Below are 12,121 nucleotides of genomic sequence, written 5' to 3'. Positions count from 1 at the left end.
AGGTCAGAGTCAGCTGGAGCTGCGACACAGGCCCTCAGCTACTCCGCGCATGCTCCTTGAAGCTTACGCGGCCTGCACCCTGCCGTCAGGGTTTGGACGAAGGGGATGGTAAGCTTCAGAATTCCTTTAACGGAATACCCGTCAGCAGCAGCATTGGAGGGGCAGGCACAGCCAATCCATACCCCTCCACCAACCAATTTTAACCAATGCCTAACCGCCATTCGAGCCCTTACGCTCGCCGCCAACCACTCACAAATCAAGCCACACCCTCAACCTGGACACCATAGCATCCAACCACACATCATTCCCAACTGGCGAGAGATGAACCCCGTCATCCCTGTAATATTCAACCGCCTTGAATGAAATAAGAGGGTGAGGGATCACACCCCCGCCCAAATTCACCACCAGCTTGCTTGCCGCGGAATTAATCCGCTTCCTTACACGTTCGGTGGCAGCTGGGCAAGGACTCCCCCGCCAAATGCGGCGTTGAAGCAGCTGTGACCAAATTAACTTAGCTGTCGGCACCAATGCCGCCAGCTCCCCAAGGTCCTGTAAAATGGCAGCACGCAGCCCGTAGCAGGAAGAGGAAACCATATCGTTCTCCCCGAGCTGCACCACGATCGCTGAAGGAGGGCCACACTGGAGGACACGCCTTCGCATGAGGGGTAAAAATTCCCTCCACAGCATCCCCCTTCTGGAGATCCAGGACACCTGTACGTGCTGCGGGAATCCCAGGCCATCACCCAGTCCAGACTGACGAGCTCTGTCCGCAGCCCAGTGCACAATACTGTGCCCTACTATCCAGATACGGATAGCAGCCCGACCTAGGGTTAAAACACACACATGTAAGTCCAACAACACATTATTTACGCACATAGACTTTGAATGCATCCGATCTCCACCGTCCTAGGTCCTTTATCCTCTTTACTGATAAACCCCAGTGGGCAGCAGTTGTAGCAGCTCCGATCCTAAATGAGTGAGGGGCAAACTCAGAAGCCGGGAGGCCGCAAGCCGCCACGGCTTTACGCAAGACACCAGTAAACTGGCGTCTCACCAGCGGGCGGCCATTTTCGTGAATGAACAGGGGCCCTTCACCGCCAGGACGCAAGGCTAAATACTTCGTAAGGTCTTTTACCGGGCAAGGGCCACTTTCACCAGTCGCAGGGAGCGTAAGAACTGCGCCCCTGCCTAGTTGGTCCGTCTTCGAATTCCTGACGTTAACCTGCAGGTCCATTGAAGACACACTAACGTCCTGCATCAGCAAACCCCTTGAACCTCCGTCCCGTTTGGGCTCAAGGACCACCTCTCCGACTCTCAGGGCCCCAAAGAAGGCCAACGAAAAGGCTGCTGAAAATAGCCGAGCCTCAAATTTTGACCAACAGACGCTCTGCAGCTTAGACCGCATCTGGGCCAGCAATTCAAATGTAATAGGCCGTCTGGAAATGGGCCTGGAAGGAATGAGTCGCCCCCATCCCTCCAGGGCCCTACGCACCACAAACTTCCCACACGGATCTTTGTTAAAATATGCCTTATTAAAAAAGGAAATTGCTGCGGAGTGCAGACGTAGAGTCCTAGCCGCCCGACGCATCTGGAATAGATGTGCCAGATACCGGAGCACCTGAGAGGTGGAATGGGAGGTGGTAACTTCCCCTACTGACTGCCCAATAAATGATAAAAAATCCGCCCAGGCCTTTTCATAGGACCTCAAGGTAGAGGGTGCAACGGATGCAGCTACTCCCTGTAAAACTAAGTTCTGCCAAGGTTCCAGAGATGATCCGGGAAAATTTCCGGACGGTCTCGAGCCACTGGCACCAGGGACCTGAATCGCTCCATCTGAAAACGGGACAGAGCATCAGCAATCTCATTAGAAATTCCCGGAACAAAACGAGCAGAAAACACAATATTAAAACGCAAGCAATGCAGAACGAAAGCCCGAAGAAGGGCGGATACCCTAGGGGATCGTGAAGACTGCTTAGCCAGTACATTCACCACCGCCTGGTTATCGGTCCAGAAACAAACTCGATGATCCCTGAAATGCTCGACCCACAAGTGCACTGCCACTACAATGGGAAAAAACTCAAGAAAGGTTAGGTCCCGAGTTATAGCCTGCCCCCGCCAGGCAGGAGGCCAGCGCTCAGCACACCACCTGCCTTCCCAGTAAAGGCCAAACCCCAAGGACCCAGCAGCATCCGAATGCACCTGGAAGTCGTTGTGGAGGTTCAAAGTGTCCTGCCACAATGACACCCCATTGAATTCCTCCAAGAATTCCAACCAAACAGCAAGGTCAGCCCTTACCTGAGCAGGAAGGCGCACCCTGTGATGCGGGGCCTGTAAGCCCGAGGTAAGTCTGGCCAAGCGGGAGCAGAATGGTCGCCCCGGGGAGACCACCCTGCAAGCGAAATTCAAGTGGCCCAGCAACGACTGAAGCTGCCGCAAGGAAACCTTCTTTAAGGGAATCATATCCCCAATAACCTTTCTCAAATTGATTATTTTATCAGGCGGCAAGCTGGAGGTTTGAGCCACGGTATCTAACAAGATACCCAGATAAGTCAGCTGTGTAGCAGGACCCTCGGTCTTTCCAGCTGCTAAAGGGACACCCAGATCTTCCGTTAAGGAAGCAAAGGCCTGCAATAACGCCACGCAGTCCCCTGTATTGCCTGCCGAGGCGACCAAAAAATCATCGAGATAATGCGTGACACCGCCCAGACCGGTCTTTTCACGCAAGGCCCACTCTAAAAATGAACTGAAACACTCAAAAGCCGCACAGGCCACTGAGCAGCCCATGGGCATAGCCTTATCGAAATAGAATCCTCCTTCGAACTGAAATCCCAGCAACCAAAAATCGTCGGGATGAATTGGAAGCAGCCGAAATGCTGATTCAATGTCGCATTTTGCCAGTAAGGCGCCCGGCCCGAATTTCCGAATCATCTTGATCGCGTGATCAAGAGAAGCGTATTTCACTGAACAAAGCTCCGGGGGAATCACATCGTTTACTGACGTGCCTCTAGGATGTGAGAGATTATGGATTAGGCGGAATTCCCCCGGGGCTTTTTTGGGAACTATACCCAAAGGTGAAATGTGCAAATTGGGAAAAGGGGGGGCAGCAAAGGGACCGGCCATGCGACGTAAAGCTAGTTCTTTACCGATTTTCCTACGCGCCACCTCTGGCATATCCCTAATCGATTTCTGGTTCGCTGGGTTCCTAGCAACTGGGGTAGAGATCACCGGGATTCTAAAACCTAAAGAAAAACCGTCACGCAAGTAGGACGCCGATTTGGCATCCGGGTATAATTCCAACAACGATAGTAGCGGTTGCAGCCTTACCGGGGTGTAAGCTAAGGAGGAAAGTATGCTACTTCCCAGCTCCCGCGGCAGGGACCTGGGAAGCAGCTTTTGGGGGCTGTTGAGAGCCCCCCCCTTTCCGAAAGGGACGACGTCCCCCCAAACACGCGGACGCCGAATGGTTCCCTGAACACTTCTCGCACACGTGTGCGTATTTACAAGATTGCCGTGGACAAGCACCCTTATTAAAATCCCAGCATAACGGCTTACGGCCTAACCTTGTCGGGGCAACCTTGAATTTCTGCGTATCAGGGACCTTCTTATCAATGCGGGGGGCCACATAAGTGGTCCAGACATCCAAGTCCTTCCGATCCCAGCGGGCCGTGGGGATCTTGGCAGCCCTACGCCTAAAATTCTGGTCGTAAGCTAGCGCAGCAGTTTCACCGGCCATTGTGAAGGCCGAACGGACTATGGAGAGATACACCCAGAGATGCAAGGATCTCCTGGGATAAGCTGCAGCCACTACTCCAGCGAAAACCTGGAAACTATCTAACCATCGCTCAAAAGTCCTATCCGCCTTAGCTATGACCGTCCGCTTCTTCTGTACAGGCAGGCCCCTATCCAGGGGCTCCTGGCCTTCGAGCGGAGGAGCCAGGCTGAATATATCCACATAACGGCCATCCAAAATTCTGGACCGCAATTTAGCAGACAGGTGAGCCCCCGGAATAATATCCCTGGCCGAATTGGTGGAGACCTTTACGTCTGGCACCAGGACCCCTTCAAGGCAGTCTTGTACCGCCCCATACCTGGCCCTATGGGAATTCGCCCTCCGCTCCCAAACCCATTTTGGGAGCCCCGAGGCTTCTCCGAAACCCCAATATAACTTAAGGGGCGCTTCCTCATCACTACTGGAGCTCTGGGAAGACGTACCTGATGAAGAAGACGAGGTGTCTCTACGTCTCCTCTTGCCACGCCTCCTGGAGCTTTTCTTGCGGCGGCGGCGCCCACCTGAAGAGGCCTTCGGAGGAAGAGGGAGGCTGTCCTCAACCGATGAGTCTGATGCCTCACCCTGCTGCGTAGTGGCTGGCAGTGACTGGAAAGACACAACCTGTGAATGACCAGGGATCGGACTCCCCACAACTGGGGGCTGCGCAGGTGAACCCCGCACAACTAGACCCCGGGCAGGTGCCCTTTTTCTGGCCCCGACCCTGGAAGAAGCCCGACCCCGTGGCGCGGCAACCTGTGACACCGGCAGGACCGGGGACCAAGCCTGTTGCGCGTCAGGTAAGTAGCCACTGGCTGGCAATGGCTCTCTCTCCTCTTCACTGGATGATGACGGTGGAAACGAAGCGTCCACAGGGGGAGCCGGCGTCGCAGAAGAAGTCGACGGGGTTGAGAGGCGATGCATCAGACCGTCCAGCTCCGCCTCCATCCTTGCCAGAGCCACCGGGTCACCAGCCAAACTAGATACCATAGATTGAAGGCGTTTCACCGACTGGCCAGGTTCGGGAGAACGTAAGGCCTGAGACGGGCCTTTTATAGGCCGCTTTGCAGAGCAGGCCGGACCAGACTTCCTTGTTGCCTTCTTTGGGGCCATCCCTACTACTGGTGTGAAAGAAAATTAGATTTAAATTAAAATAAAATAAAATAAAATTCAGCAAATTAAAATGAAAGTAATAAGATTATTGAATTAACGATAAAGCACAGTTAAAGAAATAAATAAGTACCCAGCAGCAACGAAGGACCCAGCCGGCAGCAATTCACAGTGGTGTGGCAGCACTTAAGACAGCCAGGCCAATATCCAAAGGCACCAGGAGTCAGAAGCAAATGCGGCCTACGCAATACACCAACATCCACAAGAGGCCGCCACCTGGCAATGAAAATTGCCTTGCAATGCACCCTGCGGCCACCAGAGGCCGCCACACAATTCTTTGACTCAATTGGAGGGGAAGGCAAAATGGCGCTCCCGCCAAAATTGCTTGGGGATGAAGCAGGCAGCCAGGGGAGCCCACCCTGGGCTAGGTGAGTCACCCCCAAAGCCCTGACCGCCTCTCCCGGCGCACCCAGAGGCCCAGAAAACGGGGGAGGAAGGAAACGGCCCCCCGGCCGGGCCTACTAGGCCGCAGCAGTCGCGGGCCGCCGGCCCACGCACCAGGCCAGCGATCCCCGGCGCGGGGACGGCCCAACGGTCACGGAGGCCCGTCCGCGCCTCGCGCCCGCGGATCAGGGCCTCGCCAGGGGCCGGGAAGGCCCAAAAGGACGGGGGGGCAGGCGGGCGGAGAGGCCCACGCCCAACCTGCCGCGGCGCCCAGCGCAGCGCGGCCCGCCCGACGCGGCGACCACGCGCCGCGCCGGAGTCTGGGCCCACGCGAGGGCCTCCAAGGCCCGATAGAACCCGTGGGGGGGGCAGCGGGCGAAGGAGAACAGGCCCCACCCGGGCCGACCAGGCCGCGGCGGCACCGCCGCGCCCGCAGGCCCACACGCGACGGGCAGGCGCCGCCCGGCGCGGCACAAACCTCCGCGGCCGGAGATCAGGCCTCCCCCGGGCCCCCAAAGGCCCGATGGACGCTGGGAGGGGGGGAGCGGAAAAGAACAGGCCCCGGCCGGGCCAACTAGGCCTCGGCGGAGCCGCGGCCCTCAGCAGCGGCCTGCAAGGCCGAAGCAGGGCAAAATCGGAGGCCCTACTGCAGGGAGGCGGGGGGAGGAAGGAAGGCTATCCCACCCGGCCCTGGGTCCTGTGGCTCGGCCGAGAACCGGGCCGTCAGCCACCTGGGGCCAGAAGCCTCGCCCCCCCCCCTCCTGAGGGTAATAAGCTGGGAGCTCACCCTATGCCGAAAAAAAAAAGGGGGGGTTATGAAAGGGACCAAAACAAAAGACAAAAAGGTGGGGGGGGGTAAACCAAGGAAGAACGATACTAAAAGGATGAGAAAGCAAAGAAAGCAAAGAGGGAAGGGAAAAATCCACAAAATATACGACCAGACTCTCGCTGAAGTCACTCGGTGCAGATAGATCCGATGTCCACAGCGAAAGAGAAAGAGAAAGCTGTGGACCCTGCTTATATAAAGCCATTAATCCCACCCCTAAATTGGCAACATCAAATTTACCCCAGTAACACAATCATCCAATCTGCTCCAGCCCATTGCCATCAATGGCCTGGCTACTAACTGGGGGTTTTGTCTGGCCCCATCCGCAACACGTGCTCTCTCTTTTATGAGAACACGCTTTATTGAAAATCATGACCTTGTTTAAATAATCCAGTCATTCTTATTATTTATTTTATTCTTATTTTTGTGTGTTTTACTGTATTTCTATATATTGTTGTCCACCCTCTTTATTTTAGATGAGTGTATAGTATAAAAATATTTTTAATAAATAGTGTTTGTAAAATAATAATAATGAGATTACGGTATATAATTCATTAATTGCATTGGATGACTATTTGTAAAAACTAGCGTATTTTTGTGTGAGGAGAATATCAGCTCCGCAATCAGTCAATAAAGGTGTGGGAAACCCCAAACTGAAAGCATTGGTGGCTGCACCAATAAAAAACAAATGAGTGGTGTATGGCAGGGTTCAATCCACATTCCACATTCAAAACCAAACAATAATGGTAATCATAATTCTACATTTTATGTAGCATAATTCAATAAATATATAACCACAAATATTTGTTTCCTAGTGATTTTTTGTAAAACAAATGGAATGCCAATTGGGAGAGCAAAAACAAATGACGCATTAACGTTTTTTCCACTAGAGTCTGAGAAACAGAAAGATCCAATACAATGGTAACTCGGGTTAAGAACTTAATTCATCCTGAAGTGTCTGTAACCCAAAGTACCACTGTACAGAATTTTTTCATGTAGATTCTTAACCCTGATTCAGATTGTATTAGGCAAAGAGGGTTTTTTTAACACCCACCCACCCACCCACACACACACACCCAACGATGATTTATTACAGTGGTACCTTGGGTTACAGATGCTTCAGGTTACAGATGCTTCAGGTTACAGACTCCGCTAACCCAGAAATAGTACCTCGGGTTAAGAACTTTGCTTCAGGATGAGAACAGAAATTGCGCAGCAGTGGGGTGGCAGCAGCGGGAGGCCCCATTAGCTAAAGTGGTACCTCAGGTTAAGAACAGTTTCAGGTTAAGAACGGACCTCCAGAATGAATTAAGTTCTTAACCCGAGGTACCACTGTATTGCAAAATAGTTTATTTTTTCCCTGATCTTCCGCTTACATGACATGAGAGACTGTTGCACTGGTTAGGAAGTGAAGTCACTTATTCTTTATAATAAAAGTATTTTGCCTAGTATATGGAGCTAGAGTTGGATAGGGAGATTGAAGATGAGCTCATTCATTGCTTGTGCATGCTTTTTAGTTAGCTAGCGTGGCTGCAATTCTTCACATACTTGGGAGTAAGCTTCACTGATTGCAATGGAACTGACTTCTGAGTAGACATGGTTGGAATTGCACACATATCAAGAGAGTAACAAAGAAAACACAAAAATAAGGAAGATGAAAATGGCACCTCAAAATGATATGGGGGGGGGTGGAGGTCAGTTTTACAGAATGAAACTAGTAGCATTCCTCCATTTGATAAGCATGCTTTACTATAATATAAAATGCATTTTACAGTGCTGTTTGGGGTGTTGACTCCTTTTTGCTTTAAGCTAGCTTTGCACCAGTAACTGATTAAAATATCGGATTATTAGAATGTTATTACACCTAGAAAAGAAGGAATGTGAGAATATATTTAGAAAACATCATCTCATATTAAGCCATTGTATATGTAGGTGATGTTTAATGCAGTTTGCGGTGCTCATTTATAAAATGTAGCTTAAGAAAAACATGTGCACTGAGAAAAATGTGCAATAGTGTGTGTATGTGTGTGTGTTGCTGCTTTTATTTATATTTTGGAAAATATTAGCTTAATGTTTTGAATATCTGATTTTATCAGTAATTTTAATGTATATTTATATTTTATGTAAACCACTTAGAATTTTTTGAGGATTAAGAGTCTATTAAATAAAAAGATTAAATTAAGATTAGATTCCTATTAGATTTCTATTCCTAATAAGGAGCTATCCATGCTGAAAGGTCTAGACTGCTTTAGTACCACTCCCAGTACTTCTGCCAAATGTTCCTGGAAAATTTGCTTAGGACATGATCTGATTGTTCCTGGGAAGGTGTTCCAAGGACCATAGGATTTCACAACTCTTCTCTATGGGTAGAGAGAAAAGTCTACCCTTGGAAGCCCCCTGCCAGCCACCACCACCATCAGTGCTGTGGCAGCAGAGAGAGCAAAACAGGAGGCATTCTGGAGTCAGCCATCCGTGAGTTGCACCTATTGGTGTATCCTAGTTGGTCAGATGCTAGTCATGAGAGATGAGAGACCTTGCTGGCCAGGTTACTAATGCTTCAATCATGGATGATTAGATATTCTGCTTCTGTAGCAGAGTTCTAAATGTTAATTCCCTGACTAATCTCCTGGGGAAAGGTAGTTTAGTAAGAGTTGGCTGCTCAGCTGCAGACATATTGGGATCCTACCAGTTGCAGAGAGCATGCCCCTGTATGCCTGTTGCTGGCAGTCACAAGTAGGGAGGCTGCTGTGTACTCAAGTCCTACTTGCAGGCTTCCCAAAGGCATCTGGTTGGTAATTGTGAACTAGATTGGCTTTTGGTCCCATCCAGCAGAGCTTTTCTTACATTCTTATGTACTATAGCATAAGATAAGGCAGCCTTCCACATTCCATCAGCTGTGAACCTGCTATTTACTTATAAACATCTGAGGTTAGTGTTGCTTCTAGTCTTTGGCACTCATATAAGTTGAAGAAGCTGGGTATAATGGTTTATGTTTTGATTTGATTTGGTTTTTTAAAAAATTCCTGCACTGATCTGAAAAGACTAGAAGCATCTAGGGATGTATTCTCCTCTGATTCTGAACTGAAGCAATGGTAACCAGGAAATATATTCCCTGCAGGACAACTCATGCCATACAACACATATAGAACAGAACATCTCAGATATCTTGTCTTCTAAATTGCAGGCAGGCAGGATAAAGGAAAGAAGGACGGAAGGAAAGACCAAAAGAAGACAGATATGCCTTAATTCTTAATAAAGTGAAGATGAGAAAGGAGAAAATGTGGCTTTCATGCCATGGAGGTAAGCAGTTTTCTGTCTCACTTATCCTTCTGCAAATTTTCAATCTGATCAACTAATAAGAAACAGAATTATATCCATGAACTTCAACAATCATGCTGTGAAACATTCAGGAATTGTAATATTTAAGCAATGCACAACCACTGTTACAAGTATAACTGATGCTGCTGAGATAAGTTGGGTGTGGACCATATTGGTCTCCTTTTTATGGATGACCACTGGGAGCCCCATGTCATGCTACGAGATATGCATGATAAGTGTTTCTGAAATGCAAACTTATAAACATTGGACACATGTGCATCATAACACATATAAGCATTGGGTTTTTTGTGATGGGACTCAAGAGTACAGAGTACCACCTCCTTCCCCTGCTGGCACCCATGACACTTTTAACAATATATGAGTACCAGCACATATTTTCCCCACCCTGTGCTGCACTTTACATAGGATTTTCATGAGACTCGGGAGCACTCTCTCCTTGCTACCTTGAAAATGATGGCTTTCTTTTGTTAGGTGGGAAATTGCTGTCTTGGCATGGGGGATGGAAACGACATTGGGATAAATCAACTTAGTATAAAGGAGAGCTCCCTTAAAGGGCTCAAGATAGTGGGGACTGGCCATGGCACCTCAGGTTGGGGTCTCTGTCTGGCTAGAATCCTCATTCTCTTTGTCCAGTGAGAACTTGCCAACTTGGCTTGCACCATGACAAGGTTCAGCACTGGCCAACTCCCATGGTGCAGGCTTGGCTTAGTCCAACTGCTGGATTCCATTCCACTAGCATCAGGTGAGTGGAATGATGAGCTGATGCTGGCCCTACTGCCATTCCAACCTGTACCATGCTTGGTGCCATCAATAAAGATTTGGCCTGATTTCATCCCAACTCCTGGTGTCCTGTCTGTTCATTTGCTGCTCTTCTGGGTCAAATAATTCACCTGCCAGGCTAATCTATTAACTTTAATGTTATCTCTTTTTTCAAAGATAGATTCCAAGATCTCTTTAATCTCTGATGAATGCACTTCATAAACTATGGAACAGACTACATGAGGAAAGCAGATGAATGTTACAGAATATATCCTCTTGGGTTTTGGAAAATTCGGTCAATGGCAAAATATCCTATTTTTTGTTTTCCTATTGATCTATATTGCAGCCATGATTGGGAATGTACTCATTGTAATTTTAGTGGTAGTTGATCAGCATCTACATACGCCCATGTATTTCTTCCTGGGAAACTTGTCATGCCTAGAGACTTGCTATATATCAAATGTCATGCCCAAAATGATGGTGGGCTTGTTGACTGAGGAAAATGTGATTTCATTCAGCGGCTGTTTTGTGCAGTTCTTTTTCTTTGGTTACCTTATGGCAACAGAATGCTATCTTCTCTCAGTAATGTCATATGATAGATATTTAGCAATATGCAAACCACTGCATTACACAACAACTATGAATGCACAAATGTGCATCCAACTAGCAGTTTCTTCGTGGATAAATGGACTTATAGCTACTTTAATACTTTTGGGTTTTATGCTAGAGTTAACATACTGTGGCCCCAATGAAATTGATCATTATTTCTGTGATTCTGTCCCACTTATAAAACTTTCCTGTAGTGACACTAACCTGGTGGAAGTTATGAGTTTTGTCCTGGCATTCATATTTACCCTGCCACCTTTTCTCCTCACCTTGACATCCTACATAGCCATCATAACTACTATCTTGAAAATTCCTTCTACAACTGGGAGGAAAAAAGCATTTTCCACTTGCTCTTCTCATCTTATTGTAGTTTCTACCTTCTATGGAGCCATCATGATAGTGTATATGTTACCGAAGAGAGAAGCACTCCGTGATCTCAACAAAGCTTTCTCTCTCTTGTATACAGTCCTACCCCCTGTCGCAAATCCTCTTATATATAGCTTGAGAAATAAGGAGGTAAAGCATGCCATAGGGAAATTATTTGGAAAGTATTGCATTCCTCCAAGAAGCTGGAGAGAATTGTTACAATGATTAAGAAAAAGCAGTGATGAAGCAACTTCATAAACAGAATTTAAGGTGTGTTTTCCTTGAACTGTTTTACCTCTTTTAGCCCCACCCTGAAGAAAACGCCGAAACAGTGTGCAGGTTGACCTAGTTCTCTTAGTAATATTGTATTGAATTTTTACAGTAAATTGTTTCTAAAATGTGTTTTTGTTCATACTGCTTTACCATGCGTACTTAGTATTCTGCTTAATAAAAATAATGTATTCCTACTTTGTCATTCCTTTGAATTCTTCCTTTCTCCACATTAACAGCAACACCTGGAGCTGCAACCCACTTTCATCCTCCTTGCCCTGCTTATGTGTGCCTGTGAGTTTCATAGAATCAGAATTCTGGAGTTGGAAGGAACTAGCTAGTCCACTCCCAGCAATGCATGAATCACAGTTAGAGAGTCCTGGAAAGGTGGCCATCCAACATCTGTTTGGAAACTTCCAATGAAGGAGAGCTTCTATAAACATTTTCCTACCTTCTCTGCTAGGAAGGGGTGATACTTTTCTTTTCTTTTGTTCTGTTCTTCATATCCTTCATATTATTAATTTTGATCATTAATATTACACACTTATACACAATTATGTGTGTAATTCCATTCCAAGCCCAATCTACACAGCGTGGTTTTGCCTGGCAGTGCGAGCCCCAATGAAGCAGAAAAT

At 48.0% G+C, this 12,121-nt stretch overlaps 1 protein-coding gene across 1 annotated transcript; it reads left to right on the top strand.

Annotated features, from left to right (window-relative positions):
- Positions 1 to 10,508: 10,508 nt before the first annotated feature.
- On the top strand, positions 10,509 to 11,441 carry LOC308461983 (olfactory receptor 6Z7-like; the record flags this gene model as incomplete). Its single annotated transcript, XM_080979156.1, has 1 exon — positions 10,509 to 11,441. Exon 1 carries the CDS (start codon positions 10,593 to 10,595, stop codon positions 11,439 to 11,441), a length of 849 nt encoding a protein of 282 aa, XP_080835282.1. The 5' UTR covers positions 10,509 to 10,592.
- Positions 11,442 to 12,121: the final 680 nt, after the last annotated feature.

Source organism: Podarcis pityusensis (genome assembly GCF_964106645.2).
Source record: "Podarcis pityusensis genome assembly, chromosome: 13".
NCBI classification, from domain to species: domain Eukaryota; kingdom Metazoa; phylum Chordata; class Lepidosauria; order Squamata; family Lacertidae; genus Podarcis; species Podarcis pityusensis.
Note: the sequence above shows the minus strand (reverse complement) of the source record. Positions and strands in the feature narration are given on the sequence as shown.